Genomic DNA, 20810 nt, shown 5'->3' on the forward strand with positions numbered 1-20810 from the left:
GATTATGAGAAACTTGCTTTTCCATACTTTTTTTTTTTTTACAAGACATGCTTTATTTTGTAATCACAGAAACATTAAGATCATAACTATTTTTAAAGTGGGAAGGCTTCCCATTTCCTCCAAATAAGGAATCAATCTTATTTGCTTCTGGGAGAGAAAATGAGAAACAAAAGCCTTCCTCGTTGGTTTCTCTTAAAAACTTCAATAGTTGAAAATATCTCGGAGTTCTCTCGTGTTGACGTAGATTGGGGATCCTCATTACGACCTCTTGTGGGGGTAAGTAGTGTCTCTTCATTGGTTGTCAGGCTCTCCACCTGCTCATTGGCTTTTAACCACTTAACAACCTCGGAAAGCAGGGCCCGTCTTCAACCCTCTACTAGGACAAGAGTCTGGTCCACCCATGCAACGTGTACGTTCGTGGGACCGGGAACTCGCCAATGCGCGTTGTGTTAGAGGACGCCCCAAAAGCAGAATAAACGGAAGTTACTACCTCTTAACCCATAATGCACAGCTCATCGTTACGGAAGCAAGGATTATGACCTCTTGGACGCACTTATCGGGCAGAAGTGCCTCGCCTAGAGTCTGGAGTGACAAAACGATGCATTCTGGGACTTTGTCTCCAAGTACGCGTGTACTAACTGACCTCTCCAGGCTCCCGGAGCCACGTCTCCCAGGTGGCGTGGACTAAAGACGCACGTAAACGAAACTGGCCTCTCCATTACTTGCGCAGGCGCAGTGCCTCGGGCAGTACCGGAAGCGCAGGGGGATGGGCCGGCGGTGACGCGATTCTGTCCGCGTTGGAGGGGCTGGGCCGCTGCCCGAGTCGCAGAGGCTGCCCTGTGACGTGGCACAGCCGAAGCCTTAACACTAGAACGGGAGCTGCCGTGCCAGTCGTCGAGCAGGTCCGCGCCCCGCTAATTCTGGTTCTGGAGCTTCGTCGACACGCCGGTTAGCGAGCTGCCTTTGTCGCCCTCTTCTTTAGCCCCTGTTCCTTATCGCTCAGTTTGCCGGGAGCGTGGAAGGCCGGGGGACGCTCCAAACCCCTTCTGCTCCTGCCCATCGCAAGTGCCACTACCGCCATGGGCCTCACCATCTCCTCCCTCTTCTCCCGCCTCTTTGGCAAGAAGCAGATGCGCATTCTGATGGGTGAGTGAGCAACCGAGACCTGTGTCCCAGCCGCAGCCCAGTGCGGCGGCCTCTGGGCCTGTTTTTGCCTCAGTCCGCTGTGGTGGGGGAGGGGCGACAGTTGGCGGTCGGGAGGATTTCTTAAGGGGGAACAATGGGGTTAAGGGTGGGTGGTCGACACAGACCTGTCCAAAAGCCCCTACAGTGGCTTGCTCAAGGTTTCTTCCTGCGTTTGGCTTTCTTTCCTTGATCTTATAAAAGCCTAACAAGATTGGGCGGAGAGGTGGGGGAAGCGAACTCGGATCTCGCAGAGCCCGGAAGACTGGCGAGGCTCATTCTGAGAGTGCGTTCTGGCACCCCTCTACCCACGGTGTGGGCAGCGGTCGGCAGGGAGACAGAGCGACTCCAGCCTTCCTCCATCTCTTTCCGCCCTGTGTACACACTCTGCACACAGAGCGAGCGGTCGTCGAGAGCCTGTAGCCGGCCGGGGGAGGAAGTGTCCAGGCCCAGTGCGGAGGCAAAGGATTCAGGAGTCCGGAGTCCTCAGCGCTCATTTCTCTAAACTTTGTTTCTCGCTGGGTTCCGCTTCATATTTTTTTCTTTTCCTTGTTAGTACCTATGAAAACTTGAGTTTTCATGGATATGTTTCTTTTGGCCTCTCTCAAAAACTTAATTTGGTTCTCTCTCTTTGGTTTTCAAAACTTATTGGTAATTTTATTAGCCCAGCTGTCTAGGTATAATGAAAAAAAAACTTTTAGAAAGTAATTTTTTAAAAAGCCGGTAACAAATTTTAAGCAATCACATCATGACGCTTAATTTTAGGGGCGTCGTCTTCATAATTACGAAGGTGTTCTTTTCAATTCTTTTGGAAAATAGGCTTTTAAAAACTGCTTTTCAGGGTCATTTATTGCTCAGCTGAGGGAGAAGGGGCTTGTCACTTGGGTGATGTAACCAACGCCTCCCCCCCCTAGTACTGTGAGTACTCTCTGCATCACAGTTAAGCTCTATAGGTACGAATAATGTTAAAAAGTGCCCCTCTAACTTTAAAATGGAAACTTGTTGGTTCATTATCTTGTTTTCTAGAAAGTGGAAGGGTTAAAGGTTTTATTTTAGAGTTCTACCATTGAAAGTTTTTCAAAGAAAGGTTCAGTAGTATTTCAAGGTGTATTAAGATTAAGGGTAAGCACATTTGGTTCTTTTTTTTTTCCTCCTGTTAAGATTCTAACTTCTTCACAATTCACGGAACAATTGCTAATGAAACATTCACAAAGGTAAATCAAAATATTTTATTTTTCAAAGAGTTTCTCAGATTTCACTCATGACGACCAATTTTAAGAGGTCAACCATAGTATTTAGGCTTTAAAAGTCGCTGAAAAATGCCAGTCTAAAAAAGGATCTGAAGTCATTGGGAGGACTTTGGACTGTGATAAATGAATTTTCAGCCTGTTCCTTAATGAGATTAACTAGTACGTCCTTGTATTCCTGGAAATTTGGTATGGTCCTTTTACTGGAGATGATTGGACATGAATTGCTGTTTTTCATTTCCTTAGTCCTTGTGATGGCTAAAAGTTTAGAGGGAGAAGAAAGGCAGAATTATGCTATAAGCACTTTCCTGTCTTTGCTACATTAGGGGAACATTTCTTCCGCCTAGCTCCAAAAAATGATGGAAAGAAAATGGAAGAAAAAAAGTACTTAACTTTGCATTTGTGCAGGGGATAGAAGTCATGATCTGGAATTACTTACTCTATGTCAAATGTTCTGTTAGGTTTGCTTTTCTGGTTTTGCGTTATAATTGCAGGATAATGAGGTTTCCTTGATTAAAATCACTTCAGTCACAAAGACAACTCTTTTGTTTTTTTGCCTTTTTTTATTGTTGTTGTTTTACAGTTGTCCCAGTTTTTCCCCCTTGCTCTCCCCTGTTCCTCCCAGACTCCCCCCAGTCAATCCCCACCCTGTTGTCCATGTCCACATAAATGGGTCATTTATATATATGTTCCTTGACTATAACCTTCCCCTTCTTTCCCCCCTTATCCCCGTGCCCCCTCTCACAAGGACAATTTTTATGGTAACTCATCAAATGAAGTATAACCATATTATGGTTAGAGAAGGAGGTGATTTGGAAGTTTGGTAATTCTTAGAAATTTTTGTCCAGCTTTATGAGCGACAGCATAAGTAATAGACACTCTCAATATGTCTGCTCCTATTGAAGTATTAGAATTAAGAAGGTAGCAGTTAGCTACTAAGTCTGGACTGCCAAATTACTGTGGAGAAATCTTAAATTTTATTCCTACACCCGCTCCCAAAAGTTCAAGTAATTTTAGAAGGTGTTTGAAGTTATAGCTTGTAGTCAACTAATTAAAAACAGTATCAGATTTAAAGTCATTTAAACTATAAATTGACAGAAATCTGTCAATTGTTCTTTTTTCCCCCAAGGTGAAATCACTCCTGTGACTGATACTGAGCTTAAATTCAAAGTTTCCAATTTATCTCTCATGTAGCGCCCTGCATTATGCTATTTTAAGTATGATCTCCATATCTTGATCTGATATGATGTAATTTTGGTAAATGATTCCATACATTTTGTTTATATCTGAAAACCAGTCATGTATTCTATAGAGGAATTATTAATTGTACTCCCTGAACTTGCAGGTTGCTGACTGTGAAAAGCTGTAAAAGTATAGCTTTCTAAAAGACTGCTAATACCTGTAAAGTTTTGCCTTGACCTTATGTGACTTGACTGTGTTTGCGGGGAACCAGAGGGGTTCAGGAGGAAGGATCCTCTCTGATGGTCAAACCTCTGAGTAATTAGATAAAATATTAAGATAGAGTGTGTCCATCAGAAAAATCTGAAGGTAGGATGGCAGTGTATAAATATTATTTGAGAGCTCTAGCATCAGACTAGGGTTTTTTGTTTTGTTTCTTTAATGAAAAAATTGATGTAATTCACATAACATGAAATTCATCCCTCTAAAATGTATAGTTCTGTGGTTTTTAGTATAATGACAGTTTTGTAACCATTACCACTGTCTTAATTCTAGAACATTTCCATCAGCCCAGAGAGAAACCCCATACCCATAAACTGTCATTGCTCCCCCACCCCCAATTCCTCTCGCAACCACTCATCTACTTTACTTTCTGTTTCTATGGCTTTGTCTATTTAAGACTTTCATATAATGGAGTCATACAATATGTGACCTTTCGTGTCTAGCTTCTTTCATTTAGCATCATGTTTTCAAGGTTTATTCATATTATATCATGTATCAGTACTTCCTTTCTTTTTAAGGCTAACCAGTAATTTCGTTGTGTATATATATACATACATACACACACACCATGTTTTGTTTATCCATTCATCAGTTGATGGAAATGTGTTGTTTCTACTTTTTGGCTAATATGAATAAAACTGTTATGAACATTTGTAAGTTTTTGTGTGGGCATATGTTTTTAATTTTCTTCGTTAGATAAATACCTAGGAGTGGAATTGTTTGTTAACATTTTGAGGAGCTGGCAGACTTTTCCAAAGCAGCTACACCATTACATTTCTACCGGTATGAGGGATTTAATTTCTCCACAAAACCTAGGGTTTGTATCTGTTTTCTATTATTCCTCTGATTCTGGGGACATTTGTGAACCTCAAATGCTGCATCTGGAAAAATGGAGGGTAATTGAGGAGAATAAATTATAAAAATCTATGGAATCATCTAGTGATGTGGTTGGAACACAGTAAACACTCAGTTTTAAATTATCCTGAAGTTGTATTTCAAGCCTCCTTATAGAAGATTTGAAAGATAAAGGAAAAAATGAAGAAAAATACTATCTGAAATCTTATGCACTTGAAAATATAATTTTTTCTTTCCATTCTTTTTCCTTTCTGCATTTGTTTTTTTCTCCAAGTTGACAAAATTGGAATCTGGCTTAATTTAAAATATAAGTATTTTTTGCTGCTATAGTTTGGTAGACATACTTTTTAATGATTGGTAAAGATTTTGGGGGGTAGTTCTGGGTATTAATACTTTGGTCAAAGTATAAGTTCAGTTAAGTAATTTCAGTATATCTTTCAATACAGAGAGTTGTTTATGGGGTGGTAGGGAGGGAGGACATAACTGGACTGTAGAGATTAGAGTCTTATCTTGACTAGTTGAGAATTGGTTATAGTTTTCATTTTGTGGAGAAGTCTCATTACCAAATATTGCAACATTAAAGAAATACAAGCTTAAGAAATTACTAAAGTAGCACAGAATTGTTAGACCAACATGTTTTTGAGTAAAGAAATACCTATATAAAGTGTTTTAAGTGATGGTATACATCAACGTGTCCATCTTATGATAGAAAATACCTTTTAAAAAAGCTTTGCTGGTTTTCATATATAGAATAGAGCGCTATCATTTTGGGTGTGAGCCAAAAGATATCTTCGTGATTTTAGAGTCTCCTGTGTGGCTGCAAGTCATTTAAATATTGCCTTATAATCTTTAAATATAACTTGTGGATGCTTAAAAAACATATGGTTGCATTATTTTGTATACTCCCTTTTAAAAAATAGAGAATATAGTCAAGATTCTTGAGCAGTCTTTCTGACAGATGCATCAGGAACTGTAACCAGTTCAACATTTTAATAAAGGAAATCTACTGGGGAAATTTGTTCTTTTTTAATGAAAGTAATGTGTTTATTGTGTTACCAAAAAAAAAAAAAAAATCTTAATACGGAAGTAGAATATTATTATGTACACGAGCAGGTGTAAAACTTTTATTAAAGGAAAAATTAGATTACAGTGACTTAAAATAGTTATATGACTATAATCTGTCCTGATTTTCTTCTATTCCTTGTCAATATTTCTGGTTATACATTGTTTTTAAATGGCAGTATAAGGTCCATTTGGACTCCGATGAGGACTAGCATGCGCCGTAGTTCTCAAACTCTTAACTCAGGTGTTTTTAATTGATACCTCAATTTCAATTCTTCTGACTTGGGCTTAATCATATTTGGACTTAGTTAAAGGAGAGCTTTGCTTTACTTTAAAATTTAATCAAAATCATCAGAGGAGGATTTATGCTCTTAAGAGACAGCTTTTTGAACAATGAAAAGATCACATGTTACTCTTTTCTGTATTTTTACTGAAGATACCAAACTTTTAAGGTAGCTACTTTTGTTTCTTTGTGTATTTTTTAGAATTATGTTTACTGATCTTTTTGGTGATGTTATATACTCAAACAAAACATTTCCTGCTAACAGTTGGATTTTCTTTTGTTCATGAGTGAGCTGCTCGTTCTGTCTAGTAAGTATATCATAGTATTTGGAAAGAATAAATCTGAATTCCAGTATGAAGTGGGGACAAAGCTTGATTAAAGACACAGGAATAAGAAGGTATAAGATGTCCAGGTTTCCAGAGAGTTCTTAAAACTACCCTTTAAAGGGAACAGAGCAGAAAGTGTTGTTATATGACTAGAATGAGTCTGAGTTTCCTGTAGCCTTTAGTTCTGTTTTGAAGTAACTGATCAAAATTAAAGTTACTTGCACAGGCATATAAATTAGGTAAGTGAAGTGATTTCTGGTTTTCTTTTAAAACTTAATAGCATTGGTTTTATGTGCCAAGACTTGCTTTGATTTCAATATTTAAAAAGCATCCTTGCTTAAATCAGTACTCAGTTGAATTTCAATATCTTGTAGTGGAAATCCAGATGGCCAAATGTGATGTCCTTACAACAATGATTTATTCAATTAGGTTATTAGATATTGACCTTCCGTTTATGAAGGCTTTAGCCAATAGCAGGTTTTGAGAGATTCATACTGAAAATAAGCATTTAATTTACTCTTCACTGTCACTGTAATAAGTAGTATACCCTCTTGTTCTAGTATGGGTTTTTTTCAGAAACAAACATGTCCTTCTACATTTGTGTAGGCTCAAGAGGAAACATATAAAAAATTTAGACATATTGGAGATGACTACAGTAGGGTCATTTTTGCAACCCAGATTAACCAGTCTTTTCTCATTTCGCATGTTGAACATTAAGTAGGAGTAAAATTGGCCTTATTTTTCTTTATCTTTTATGGAGACTGGGGCATAGTATTTAGTTTACTAATCTTAAAATGAGTTATTTATTCACTTGTTATGTGTTTCTCATTAACTTTCAATTTGTGTTTTTAAAAATCTTAGTAGATCATATCATTAATACATACTTGAGTTGGAAGAGAGCATAGATTATATGATCCAGTCCCCTTATTTTGTAACTAATTCCTCTGGCCTCATTTTCCTAAAGTGACTTGCTTAAAGGCACTTGACTAGTTTGTGGCAAAGCAAATCTAGAGATTAAAGCCCGAGTCAGCCAAATACTATTTTTTTCACTACATGCTATCTCTTCAGGTCTAGAGAGAGGAATGAAAAGGCAACATTTTCTGTAGGAAGTGTTACCTTTGGAAATCAGAAATGAGAATTTTATTTCTAATGATTTGTGCCTTGATTGGTCAGCTTTAGCTTTCAAACTATGTATTTGTTGTAAAAGTGTTTTTTAGTGTGTGCTTTTGGTCTACATTTAAAATCTGTGATGTCTTTTTCTAGTTGGATTGGATGCTGCTGGCAAGACAACCATTCTGTATAAACTGAAGTTAGGGGAGATAGTCACCACCATTCCTACCATTGGTAAGAAAGTTTACAGGTGATTATTTTAAAGTGAAATAGAATAACATTTAATTTTGAAACTGCCTTGTTTTTAAAAGACTTTTTTAGAATAGTTTTAGGTTCACAGGAAAATTGGGATGTTTCCTAAATTATCCCCTGCCCCCCATACATGCATACCTTCCCCTATTGTCAACATCACTCACTAGAGTGGTAAATTTGTTACAATCGATGAACCTCCATTTTTACATCATAATTACCAAAAGTCCATAGTTTACCTTAGGGTTCACTTTTGGCATACATTCTGTGGGTTTAGACAAATGTACGATGACATGCATTCATCATTATAACTCTTAGGTGTTTAAGTTTGTTGATTATCTAGTGGGATGTTTAAGAAGCAGTTCTGAGATAATTCTACAGTAAAGGGATTTATTTTCTTAATGACATTGTGCTCAGCAGTCTCTGGGTTTTTGTTTTTTTTTGTAGGTTTTAACGTGGAAACAGTAGAATATAAGAACATTTGTTTCACAGTATGGGATGTTGGTGGTCAAGATAAAATAAGGCCTCTCTGGAGGCATTACTTCCAAAATACCCAGGTAAAGGATGCTATACATTTTTAATAACTTTTCTTTATAGGTTTCATACTGTAGAGTTTATGTTAATATCTATTTAACTAGCTGTTGGTGTTTACTACATGAGCTGGCATTCCTCTTATCACTACTTCCATATTCTTCAGTGGATTCTCTCTCAAGCCTTTGAAGGCTAAAGTACTTAGTGTGGAAGAGTAACATAGCTGTCATAGTAATACTTTAAAGTGAGGTGGGGCTGACGATTGAATTAGATGTCTCATCAGTAGTTCTATTGATTTTATTATAAGTTTGGAAAATAAAGTCTGTGTAACTCTGTCATAGTTTTTAATAAATGTAAGACAGTGGTTCTTTTTTTAGCCCAGTTTATTGTTTACTTTATTAAAATACATTATAAAAATACATTAAGGTAGATCTCAATTGATTTGTAAGATGCTTTTTTAAAAAGTTGATTATACTGTTACAGTTGTCCCAATTTCTTTTCCCTCTGCTCCCTTCTACCCTCTCACCCCCCTCCCTCCAGTTGTCCCCCCACCTTAGTCCATGCCCATTGGTTGTGCATATTGTTCTTCTCAACATCTTCCTGTCTACTCCACTCCCTCCTACTATGCTTCTTAATTCCTGCACCATCTCCCTCCCTTTTCCCCATCCCCCTCCCCGCTGACCTCCCCCCAGTATGTTCCCCATACCTATAATTCTTTTTCCACTCTCGTTGCCTACTTAGTTTGCCTTTGTTTCAATTCCCTCACTTCTGTTGGTTGTTGTGATACAGTTTTCATTTTAATGTTCTTAGTTTTGATCCTCCTCCTAAACAAGTCCCTTAACATCACATGTAACAGTGCTTTGGGTCTAACAAATTCTTTCAGTTTTACTTTGTCCTGGAAGCACTCTCTCTGCCCTTCTATTCTGAATGACAGCTTCGCTGGATAGAGTAATCGTGGTTGTAGGTTTTTGCTTTTCATTACTTTGAATATTTCTTGCCAGTCCCTTCTTGCCTGTGAAGTCTCCTTTGAGAAATCAGCTGATAGACTAACTGGGACCCCTTTGTACACAATTCTCTTCTCTCTTGCTGCTTTTAAGATTCTCTCTTTTATCCTTAATTTTTGACATTTTGATTACAATGTGTCTTGGTATGGTTCTCGCTGGGTCCGGTTTATCTGGAAAACTCTGTGCTTCCTGGACCTATAAGTCTATTTCCTTCCCCAAATTAGGGAAGTTCTGCTTCATTATTTTTTGACATAATTTTTCAATTTCTAGTTCTTCTTCACCCTCTAGCAATCCTATAATTCGAATGTTCGTTCGCTTATAGCTGTCCCAGAGGTTTCTGAGCCTCTCCTCATATTCCTCCCTTTTTGTTTCCTCTTTCTGCACTGGTTGACTGTTTGTTCCTTCCCTATGTTCCGATTTGTTGATTTGGTCCCTGGCTTTCCCTTCCTCACCACTTGTCTTGTATGTATTTTTGTTCATTTCAGCAGGACTAGCCTTCATTCCTTCCCTGTCTTGATTAAGTCTCGCTGTTAGGTCTGTAAGCTGCCTCATGAGTGTAGCTCTGAACTGAGCCTCAGAAAGATTATTTGTTCATTGGTCAAGTCCCTTATTTGCTTTTTTGTTAGCTGTGTGACTGGTATTTCAATCATTAATTCTGCCATTCTGACTGCTTTATCTTTCATTTTTGGGCAGGGCACTGTCACACCTCCTACACTATATTGGGTGGAGCCCCATGTACTCGTAACAACCCAGTGACCTTTCTTACCATACTGTGGCACTTTGTGTGGGGGCGGAGGGTCCAAGATGGATTCCTGCTGTTACTCTCCGTTGAGAGACCTAGAGCCTCCTCCTCCATCCCCACGCCCTCCAGGCCTCACAGTCTGAGACAATGGCGGTCTGCCTTTTCTGGCATTGGAGTCGTTGGAGTCGTTAGCTGAGGGATCTGGTCTGTAGCCAGGGCCGGCTCCCAGGTGCTTCTCTCCTCCCACCAAATATGCTTCTCTCCTCCCCCCAAATACGGGTGTCTGCTTACCGGGTCCCATTGCTCGTTGCTGCAGCTGCCGCCTCCAGCACAGCTTGATCTTTCGGCTGCAGCTTCGCCCCTCCTACCCATCTGGACAAGCACCCTTCTTTATGACTTCATCGTTGGACTTCCATGTAGCTTTATTTTCTGGAACTTTTGGTTATTTCTGGTTTTGCGGTAGTTGTAGTCCTTATTAGTTATGGAGGGAGACATAGTGTGTCAGTCTAGGCCTCCATCTTGGCTGGAAGTCCTGTAAGACACTTTTGTCTTATCATGTAGTATATATTCAGTATTCCCTCACTTACCGCGGGTCTTATGCTCTAGACCCCACACAAAGTAGGAAACTTACATTTATTTTACATTCTTAAACCTATGTAACTTTAACAACATACGTATACAGTGCCACAAAATCTGTGATATAGCGAAAAATCCATGATAAATAATTAAATATTTTTAAAAATCCTGTACTATAGTACCAGAATGGAAGAGACATTAGAGCAGGAGTTCTCAATTTGGCTGCACATCAGAATTACTTGGGGAGCTTTTAAAGCCCCAAAGCCCCAATATTAACCTCAGACCACTGAATCTGAATCTCTGGGAATACAAACTAGGTATTAGTAGTACTTCTCAAACTTTAACGTGCCTATTAATTACCTGGGTATTTGTTAAAATACAGATCAGTTCACTAGGGCCTGGCCTAGCAAGTTACCAGGTGGTGGTGCCGATGCTGCTGGTTTGGGGAGACTTAACTTTGAGGGAGGAGCAAAGCGCTATTACAGAAGTTTTCAGCAGCAGCACTGTTGACATTTGGAGCATTCATGGATTCTACCTACTAAGTGACAGTAGCAACACTCTCCTCGCCTTCAAATCAGTTAAATGTCTCCACATACTGCAAAATATCCCCTAGGGACAAAATTGTTCCCTTTTGAGAACCACTGCTCTAGTCTTCCTTATATGTAAAGAAACTGAAGTTTGGGATGACTTAAGACTGGAGAGCCGGTTCCTGTTCTGTATTTCTGTTTAACCTGCTTTCAACTCTGTGTTTTCTAAATTAATGTGTGATGTTAACAAGCACTTCACATGTTTAAGATTTGCAGATGTCAGTCATTCTTGGCCTCTAAACGCAACATAGTGTACAAATGAGGTACATTGCCACCAGGTGGCAGTGAATACCCCAGATGAGGGACTGAAACAACCATGTTTAAGTAGTATGTCATATTAAGTAAGTGGCTTGGTTTTAGAATGTTTCTATTTGTTAGCATAGTTGTGGTTAGAAATGATATTCTTATATGAGTCACATGCTTTAAAAAACTGTTTTGGAAATTTTCAAGTACTGTATACCCAAAAGTACAGAGAATAACATAATAAACTCCCACATACCCACTACTTAACACTAATTATTGGATATGGCCAATATTGTTTAATCAGTACTCCTCTCTATGTACTTCACCATTTGGATTATTTTAAAGTAAGTCATAGAAAAAAATAAAGTAAATTAACTTGAGATTAGATCCAATCCTGGTCTCTGGATCATCTTAAATCAGAAGTCCAAGTATTTCTTCCTGGGGACTTCATGCCAGCTGGAGGAAGCTTTGTGTTACCTGATATAATCACAGCTAAGCTCTTACAGCTAGTTTTTAGGCATTCCTAACCAGTTCTTTTAGCTATAAAATTTAAAAGGAACTAATTTATGCCATTTACCCATGCTTCTAACTTGTGTTAACAATCTAGGACACAGTGTTTATTATAGTAAATTCCTTTTCCCTCACTAGATAATTCCAATTATTTTGTTATAAGTAATTAAGTACATTTTTGGCCATTTAAGTAATCTTTTTTACTTCCCTCAGTGCCAAACATTTTTTATGTATATTATATTGATTATGTTACAGCAGTCCTAGTATTTTTTTCACTTTGCTCCCCTCTGCCAGTGCCCCTCTTCCCTCCAGCAATCCCACTCCCCCCTTAGTTCATGTCCGTGGGTCATGCATATGATGTTGTCTTCACCCTTTCGTATATTACTCTTAACTTCCCCCTGTCTGTTTTGTACCAACCAATTATGCTGCTTAATCCCTGCACCATTTCCCCATTTCTCCCCCCCCTCCTCCTAGCTGATAACCCTCCAAATGAGCCCCTACCTATGATTTTGTTCCTATTCTGGTTTGCTTAGTAAGGTTTTGTTTTTATTTTTTAGATTCGGTTGTTGATAGTTGTGAGTTTGTTGTCATATTTTAGTGTTTATAATTTTGATCTTCTTTACTTAAGTCCCTCTGACATTTCATATAATAATGGCTTTGTGATGATGAACTCCGTTAGCTTCACCTTGTCTGGGAGGCACTTTGTCAGCCCTTCCATTGTAAATGATAGCTTTGCTGGATAGAATAATCTTGGTTGTAGGTCCTTGCTTTTCATCACATTGAATACTTCTTGCCAGTTCCTTCTTGCCTGCAAAGTTTCTTTTGAGAAATCGACTGATAGTCTTATAGGCACCCCTTTGTAGGTAACGCTCTGCTTTTCTCTTGCTACTTTTAAGATTCTCTATCTTTAACCTTCTGCATTTTAATTATGTGTCTTGTTGTGGTCCTTTTTGGGTCTAGCTTGTTTGGGACTCTGCTTCTTGGACTTGTATGTATGTTTCCTTCACCAAATTTGGGGAGTTTTTTTTCATCATTTTCTCACATGAGCTTTCAATTTCTTGTTCTTCCTCTTCTCCTTCTGGCACCCCTATGGTTCGATGTTGGCACGTTTAAAGTTGTCCCAGAGGTTCCTAAGCCTCTTCTCATTTTTTTCAATTCTTGTTCCCGCATTCTGTACTGGTTGACTGGTTTTTTTTTCTTCCTTATGTTCCAAATCATTGACTTGAATTCCGGTTTCCTTCCCTTCACTATTGGTTTTGTGTGGGATTTCCTTCGTTTCATTTTGCATAGCCTTCACTTCTTTCCTTATGCGTTTGCCATACTTAAGTATTTATCTGTCAAGTCTGTAAGCATCTTTATCACCAGTGTTTTGAACTCTGCGCCTGTTATCTCCCACTGGAACCTTGATTTGTTCCTTCTTTTGGGCCATACTTCTCTGTCTCCTCAACTTGAAAGGCTCCTGTGTTTGTTTGCCTCTGTGTCTTAGGTAGGCCTGTTGCACTTGTTACGTTGTAAGGGGCGGAGCCTTAGGTATTTATCAGTACAAGGTGACCGGTTTCACCACGTTGTGGTGCTGAGTGTGGGGGAGATGTCTGAGGGAACAATGCCGCTTACTCAGCACTCACCTCCTTTGCAGGCACTTTTCCCACTTCCATATGGGACTGGCACCTCTCTAGCTGCTGCCCTGGCTGTAGTTCCTAGAGTGGGTGGGTCTGCGGACGTTCTAGGACCATGGAGGCCCTTTAAACAAGCAGACTCTGTTGAGAGACAGGCAGTTTCTTCTTCTGCCCCAACCCCCACTTGTTTGCACAGTTAGAAGCAATGAGGCTTTATTTTCCCCAGCGTTGCGACTGTGAGCTGTGCGGTCTGGTCTGGTGCTGGTAGCGCTCCCTCAGTATCCCTTCTGACTTTTTAAAACATGTGACAGCGCTTCCCACTGGCCTGTTTCCTCTACCACCACACCGCTTCCTCTCTGCCTCGGCTCCGCCCCTCCTACCTGTCTGTATGAGTATCTTCTTTAAATCTTTGTTTGTTGGACTTCCATGCAGTCTTGATTTTCTAGAATTTCTGGTTGTGTCTAGTTTTGAGGTAGTTGTATTCCTTCTTAGTTGTGGAGTGAGACACAGTGTGTCTGTCTAGGTCTCCATCTTGGCTGGAAGTCTTTAAGTAATCTTTCTTACCATGGCTGAGCTAGCTTATCTTGATTCTAGACTGTCCAAGGAAGTGAATAACTTTATTTTTAAAATAATTCTCCCTCTCAATAACATTACTTTGGGCCTATAGTGTTACTTAACATTTTAAAACAGAATAAAAATGGATTGTTAGTACAGAAAAAATTACATCCCTTTTAGTGCATTAACTCTTCTAGAGGGTAAATTCTAAAATGGAATAGCTTTGGGAATAGGAAGAAAGAAGGAGCCAACATTAAGTAAATTCTGTGATAAGCCAAGCACAATACTAGGTATTTTTATACTTCTATATTTACATTTAATTTTTTAAAGGCTTACAAAGTTGGTATTTTTTTATGGAAGAGGAGGTATGTTTACGGATAGGTAATTTATATAACTAATAAGTAGTGCTGAGATTTAAATTTGAGTATCTTTTTACTATGCCATACTGGCTCTCATAGTACCAAAAGTTTTTTCAAAGATTAAGATGTTTGAAATAATGGTTTCCAACAGAAATAAAGGAAATGGGTTTGAAATTGCTAGATCAAAAGGATATTATGTCATTTAATGACTGTAGCCTAAAATAAGTATGAGGTGCCCTGGCAGACTCAGTATAATACTGAGAGGTAAATACAAGATGTATATAGCCCTTTGCCCTCAGTGGGTTTAATCTAGTTACATAAATAATAACACAAGATAGTTTGTGATTAAAGTGACAAATGAGCATAAATACTCCATGGTCAAGACTGTGGGGAGAACAAACATTCAAAATCATCACTTTAGTATTAATAGGAATAGATTTTAATAAAACTATAAAATTAATCTGCCCTCTCTCCAGTTGAAAAAATTTTAATACTTTCCCATTTTGAAGTTTTTAGAAAAGTCTTAAATCAACTAACTGTATCCCAATTCCATTTCTATTGTAGTATGGAATTCTAATATTTGTGAATATCTTTAGGAATGATTACTACCTTATTTTTTGTTAAGAATTTCTTGTTTGCTCTAGCTGGCGTGGCTCAGTGGATTGAGTGCCAGCCTGTGAAGTGAAAGGTCGCTGTTCAGTTCCCAGTCAGGACACATGCCTGAGTTGTGGCCCAGATTCTCAGTTAGGGTAGTGCAAGAGGCAACTGATCAGTGTTTCCCTCCTTCTCTTTCTCCCTCCCTTCCCCTTTCTCTAAAAGTAAATAAATATATATTTTTTAATGTTAGTTTAAAAAAAAGAATTTCTTGTTTGATAAAGTCAACCATACATTTTTCTTGATATATTTTGTCCAACACTTTCTTACGCTGGTTGAATTGGCAGGCAGCATTCTGGAGCAAGGCTAACTTTTCTTGATGAAGCATATAAAAACTACCATAGTGTGCTTCTTTCCCTTCTATTTCTTTTTTTTAAGACTTTGTGCACATCTTTGAATAAGTTAGTTCAGTTAGTAAATTGATGAATCTGGCTTATTCTTTTCCTTTTGTCCCCACATGTGACCATTTTGTTAATTAAACTTACCTGCACTTAGACATGCAAGGGCATAGGGAAGGAGGGGAATGGGATAAAATTTATTCTTAGTGCAGTTGAGAAAAGTGATCAGTTGGTTAAGAGTAAGATTTCTTTTGATTTAAAGTAACATTTCAGAAATAAGTAAATAAAATAACATTTCAAATTTTGAAATAAAAAATTGTGCCCAAATTGGTTTTCAGTACTTAGAGTTCCTTTCTCCTCCTATTTTTTAAATAATAGGACATTTTCTTCCCAACATATTCCTCCTGATATCGTTTTAGTGACTATACTGTGTTTCATATTTAGTGCGTCCTTTAAATTTAACTGTCCTAATTTATTTAAACTTTTTCTCTAGGGTCTTATTTTTGTGGTAGATAGCAATGATCGTGAAAGAATTCAGGAAGGAGCTGAAGAGCTGCAAAAAATGGTAAGAATAGGTTAAAAATTTTATCATTTCCAGGATGTATTTTTCTGGGTGACAGTGGTTGGCACATTTTAACTCTGATTACATTACATAAAAGAAACTTCTAAGAGCTAGAAAGAACCTCGAGGAACTGTCATCACAGGTTCTTAAGAATGTACATAAAAATGTGTTATAGAGCTTTTTTAAAAAACACACAGAAGAGTAGCTACTTCAGTAAGTTAGGAGAAAAGCCCAGCTTGTTTTTAGAATACTCCAAGAGTGATTTTGATGCATATCGCTGGTTGAGGCTGTCTACATTAGTCCAATCTTTTATTTTATACATTTAAAATCTGTAGTTTTGAAACTTGAGTGACATAGGGATCCCATTTCAAATTTTTTTCCCCTAATGTTATTGGATTCAGTTTTCTCTATATTGTGCCTAAAATATATACTTTGAAATTTTTTGTAATAGTAACCATGATAAAGAATTCCACTGGAAGGTAGTAAGATATTGGTTGACAGTGGTATTTTGGCCTCACCATGTATTGGATTAGTATTTTCATGTTTGTATTGCTAAAAAGCCTGATGAGGGGGGTTGCTGAGGAAACTTGTCATGGTTTCAAATTGTAACTATAAAATTTTCACTCAAATGAAATCTTAATTCTCATTCATTGGTCCTAAGACTAGAGTGCAGTTGTAAAACCATTGTGTCAATATATGTGTAACTAAATAACTAGTGGGTTTTGGGGGGGGGGGCATTTAATGAGTTAAACATTATTTCTCTTTTCGGGGGTTGGGGTAAATATCTTTGAGATAAAAGACACATACCATAAACTTCACTCGTTAAAAAGTAAAAGTTAGTGGTTTGTAGTTTATAGAGTGTTATAACCACCCACAGTCTTAATTTTAGAGCATTTTCATCAGCCCACAAAGAAATCTCAGAACTATTAGTATTTATTATCCATTCCTTTCCCCACTCCAACCCATACCCCCAGTCCTGGCATCCATTAATCTACTTTCTGTCTTTATACATATACCTAATTTAGACATTGATAGACTTGGAATCATTCAGTATGTTGTCTTTTGTTACTTTTTAAACTTTGTTAGTTTTCACTGAGCATAAATTTTTAAGGTTCATCCGTATCATATCATGTATCAGTGCCTTATTTCTCCTGGCTTTCTACTCTTGGTATTTATTCTTCTGTTTTTAATGATGCTGTTAGTGCCCTCATCATTACATTGTTGTCCCACTGTTGTCTAGTTCGGCTGGCTGAAAAGGATAACAGTTCAAAAAGAATCATTATCTAAATATTTTACTTTTATTACTAAGTACCATAAGATCCAGTTACAAATATTTATTGCTGTGTGTGTTTCTTGTACTAGCCATTCCTGGACCTTCAATGGATGATCATAAAGGCTGAATAAAATTATCTTAATGGAGTATAGGATGATTTGCTTGAAAGGTTTTGCTTTACTTGAAGTTGTAAATAGTAATATGTAGAAAGACAATGTTTTACCTAGTTTGTTACAGTAATTGGATTCCAGCTTTATAGTTGTTAATGTCTTAGCTTTTATTTTCAGCTTCAGGAAGATGAGTTGCAAGATGCAGTGTTGCTGCTTTTTGCAAACAAACAGGATTTGCCAAATGCTATGGCCATCAGTGAAATGACAGATAAATTAGGTCTTCAGTCTCTTCGTAACAGAACAGTAAGTTTGGTTTATGTTACCCTCCTGACTCTTAGAATTATTAAGATAATTGTTTTAGCTAGTATTTAGTTTACAAATGTATTCACTAGCTGCCCCCTTTGAAAAGGTAGTGAACATTATTTTATAGTAGTATATTCTTGCTTATATAAACATGAGCCCCCTTTATTTCATATTTTTATAAATGTTGTGTTCAATTTTACTTTAAAGTATGCTGATAGGATCTCTATTTTTTTAGCTTTTAATATATATCTGTTAAGGATCTGAGGACTTAAATTTATCTATTTTATTTGATGTTTGTTAACTTTATTCTCAAAACGTTTGGTATTGATAAATATGTGGAAAACTATGAGAATCATAATATTTAAAGATTATTGATATTTTTAATTTTATATGCTTTAAATAGCTCTGTAGCAAATAATTTGTAATTTGGTTTTTAGAAGCAATATTTTAATCATATTTTCTATTTTCATTTTTTAAAGTATATTTTATTGATTTTGCTAGTGCAGTTGTCCCAATATTTTCTCCTTTGTCCCCCTCCACGGTTCCCTCCATCCCTCCAGCAATCCCTACCCCCCGGTTCATGTCTATAGGTTGTACATATAAGTGCTTTGGCTTCTCCCATTTCCTTTACTATTCTTAACATCCCTTCTATTTTGTACCTCCCAGTTATGCTTCTTAATCTCTGTACTTCCCCCATCCCCTACCATTCTCCCACTTCCCCTTCCCCTTCTCCATTGATAACTCTCCACATGATCTCCATATCTGTGCTTCTGTTCCTGTTCCAGTTTGCTTAGTTTGTTTTTGTTTTTGTTTTTTAGATTCAGTTGTTGATAGTTTGTTGTCACATTTTACTGTTCATAGTTTTAATCTTCTAGATAATATTATTTTGTACTGTTTGCATGGTAATGTCAAAAAGCTTGTGAGACCTATTAATTATGATAATAAGTTTTGAAATGTAAAATTGTAAGAAATATTTGCTCTCTAATAGTTTATTTTATATCAGTGATTTAAATATTGGCAAACACAACATATGTTCTTATGTGTAAAGTTGATATAAAACTGTTAATGTGCCTTGTGCTTTCCAGTAGTTTTTCATTAGCTTGCCAACAAAGGCAAATACTGTGCTGTTGCAATAACTGTAAAGACTTTTTGAGATGTTTTTGGCTGATTTAAAGCTAATAAACTGCAAATGTACCATGCTATGAAGATAGGAATTCATGTCTTTTCCCAGCCTTCTGGTATTCAAATAATACTTGGCACAGCTGTATACTTGTGGTGACCTTGCAATATTAAACCAAGGTCTTTATTCTAAGGCAAAATGACATTGGTCAATAAAGAAGTTAATAAAAATAAACTATCCCTTACAGGTCATTAAATTGATTTCTAGATCTTTTTTAATGGGAAACAAGAGGGTTAGAAGTACCAGGTGTATAGTTTATTAGTTACTAATCTTCCCATGAATGTACTTCTCAGATTAACTGGTGGATAGTTGATCAAATTTAATGTATGGGTGGGAGTAGCTTTAAACGTGAATTTTTTGAGAAGCAAGAGTTATGAGAAAACTCCCAACCTATATAGTTACTGAGATCATTAAATATGAAATTAATCATTTGAGATGTATTACTTTAATTTACTAATTTATTTCTCTGGTTTTATATACTTTTTGTTTCCTTTTTTCCTATATATTATGGTAATTGTTGACTAAATAGTACACCTGAGCAATTTGGGGAAAACTAATCAATTTTCTGATTAAGAAATTTTAAACACTATGTTATACATTATGTTAATGAAGTGTTTTCTTGTCCTTTCTTTGTAGTGGTATGTTCAAGCCACATGTGCTACACAAGGAACTGGTCTGTATGAGGGACTTGACTGGCTGTCAAATGAGCTTTCAAAACGTTAAATGAAACTGGATATCTAACCAAGGACATGTTTGATAGAATTGGTACTAGGCTTGTTACAACAAAATTAGTTTGCATCTTGGTTATTAAACAGTATCTGGGACTGGTTTGGGCAGAATATTACAGCGTTTAAACTTATTTTGTTGCCAATTATTGTTTACCAAGTATAATGTTGCACTTTAGCAATATGCTTGGTTTTAAAGAAATTCTTCTTGGGAAAAAAGTGTCCTCTTTTCAATTTACTTCCTTTTCGCCTAAATGCCTGGACTTAGCTATTGTGACACCTTTAAATCCGTTTTGAATGTTTTTTGAGCCCACAACAAATAATGTTTTAAAGTTATCCCCTTGCTACTCTACTGATACCTTTATCATTCCTGGGACAGTCTGCTAATTAAAAAAAAAAAAAGAAAAAATGTAGCATTCCATTTGTATTTATTTTTCTCCCTTGCCAAAAAGATTTTCTAATACAGCTTGTACCAGCCAGGGAAATGCTCCAAAACACTATTGAGGTCTCTTGCACTGAGGAACTTAGTATTTTGTTTCCCCATTATTGACTTCTGGCTTCCATCAGCCAAGCTTACCTTTGTGTGGTTTGGATTGAATAGCTAAGTAGTTCTGTGCTGGTAGCAGAGTTCACATTGGGATGGTTTTTAATACCCAGCAGATTGTCTTCCTTTATATTATATCTTTTTTATGTTGCATGTTGCTTTTGGTATCAGCCTGACTCTTTGCCCAGTATATGATAGTTCTGCTGATGTTTTATTGTTTATTGAACATATCTTCATTAAGAGTTTTTGGAAAACTCATCAAACTCAAATGAATAAGTTTTCTTCATAACCCATTTGGAATTATTCCTAATAAAATGATAAAATATGTAATTGTGTGTGTTCTTTTTGAGTCTTAAAGGTGTTTGAAATGGATTTTCTTATTTAGCAAAGTTGATTTCTATATTTTACATATGGTGAACAATAATACAGATCCCAGTGAATCAATTAAACAATTAAATTGGAAACAAAATGGGTTGCTATCATGTGTATAACGGAGTGAGGAAGCAACATAAAAAATTAGTTTTATTTGATAAAATAGTGTTTTGACACTGAACATTTCTAAAATCAGGAGTAAAAAACTAATAAAATGGACTGCTCAAAAAAGCATGTATTTGTTTCACAGC

The 20810-nt window shown here is 37.1% G+C and overlaps 1 protein-coding gene across 1 annotated transcript; it reads left to right on the plus strand.

Annotated features, from left to right (window-relative positions):
* The first annotated feature begins 419 nt into the window (after nt 1-419).
* On the plus strand, nt 420-19759 carry ARF4 (ARF GTPase 4). Its single transcript, XM_090283984.1, has 6 exons — nt 420-1146; nt 7680-7760; nt 8223-8332; nt 15984-16055; nt 17613-17738; nt 19555-19759. Exons 1-6 carry the CDS (start codon nt 1080-1082, stop codon nt 19639-19641), a joined length of 543 nt encoding a protein of 180 aa, XP_090140110.1. The 5' UTR covers nt 420-1079; the 3' UTR covers nt 19642-19759.
* Nucleotides 19760-20810: the final 1051 nt, after the last annotated feature.

This window comes from Furipterus horrens, unplaced genomic scaffold (assembly GCF_987537825.1).
Source record: "Furipterus horrens unplaced genomic scaffold, mFurHor1.1.pri manual_scaffold_7, whole genome shotgun sequence".
Taxonomy (NCBI): Eukaryota; Metazoa; Chordata; class Mammalia; order Chiroptera; family Furipteridae; genus Furipterus; species Furipterus horrens.

What these genes read in the sequence shown, in the direction of transcription:
- ARF4 (XM_090283984.1), top strand. Translation starts at nt 1,080, where the DNA reads ATGGGCCTCACCATCTCCTCCCTCTTCTCCCGCCTCTTTGGCAAGAAG. An exon ending in CTGAAGAGCTGCAAAAAATG is followed by an intron (nt 16,056 to 17,612) that starts GTAAGAATAGGT and finishes TTTTATTTTCAG; the next exon opens with CTTCAGGAAGATGAGTTGCA. An exon ending in AGTCTCTTCGTAACAGAACA is followed by an intron (nt 17,739 to 19,554) that starts GTAAGTTTGGTT and finishes CTTTCTTTGTAG; the next exon opens with TGGTATGTTCAAGCCACATG.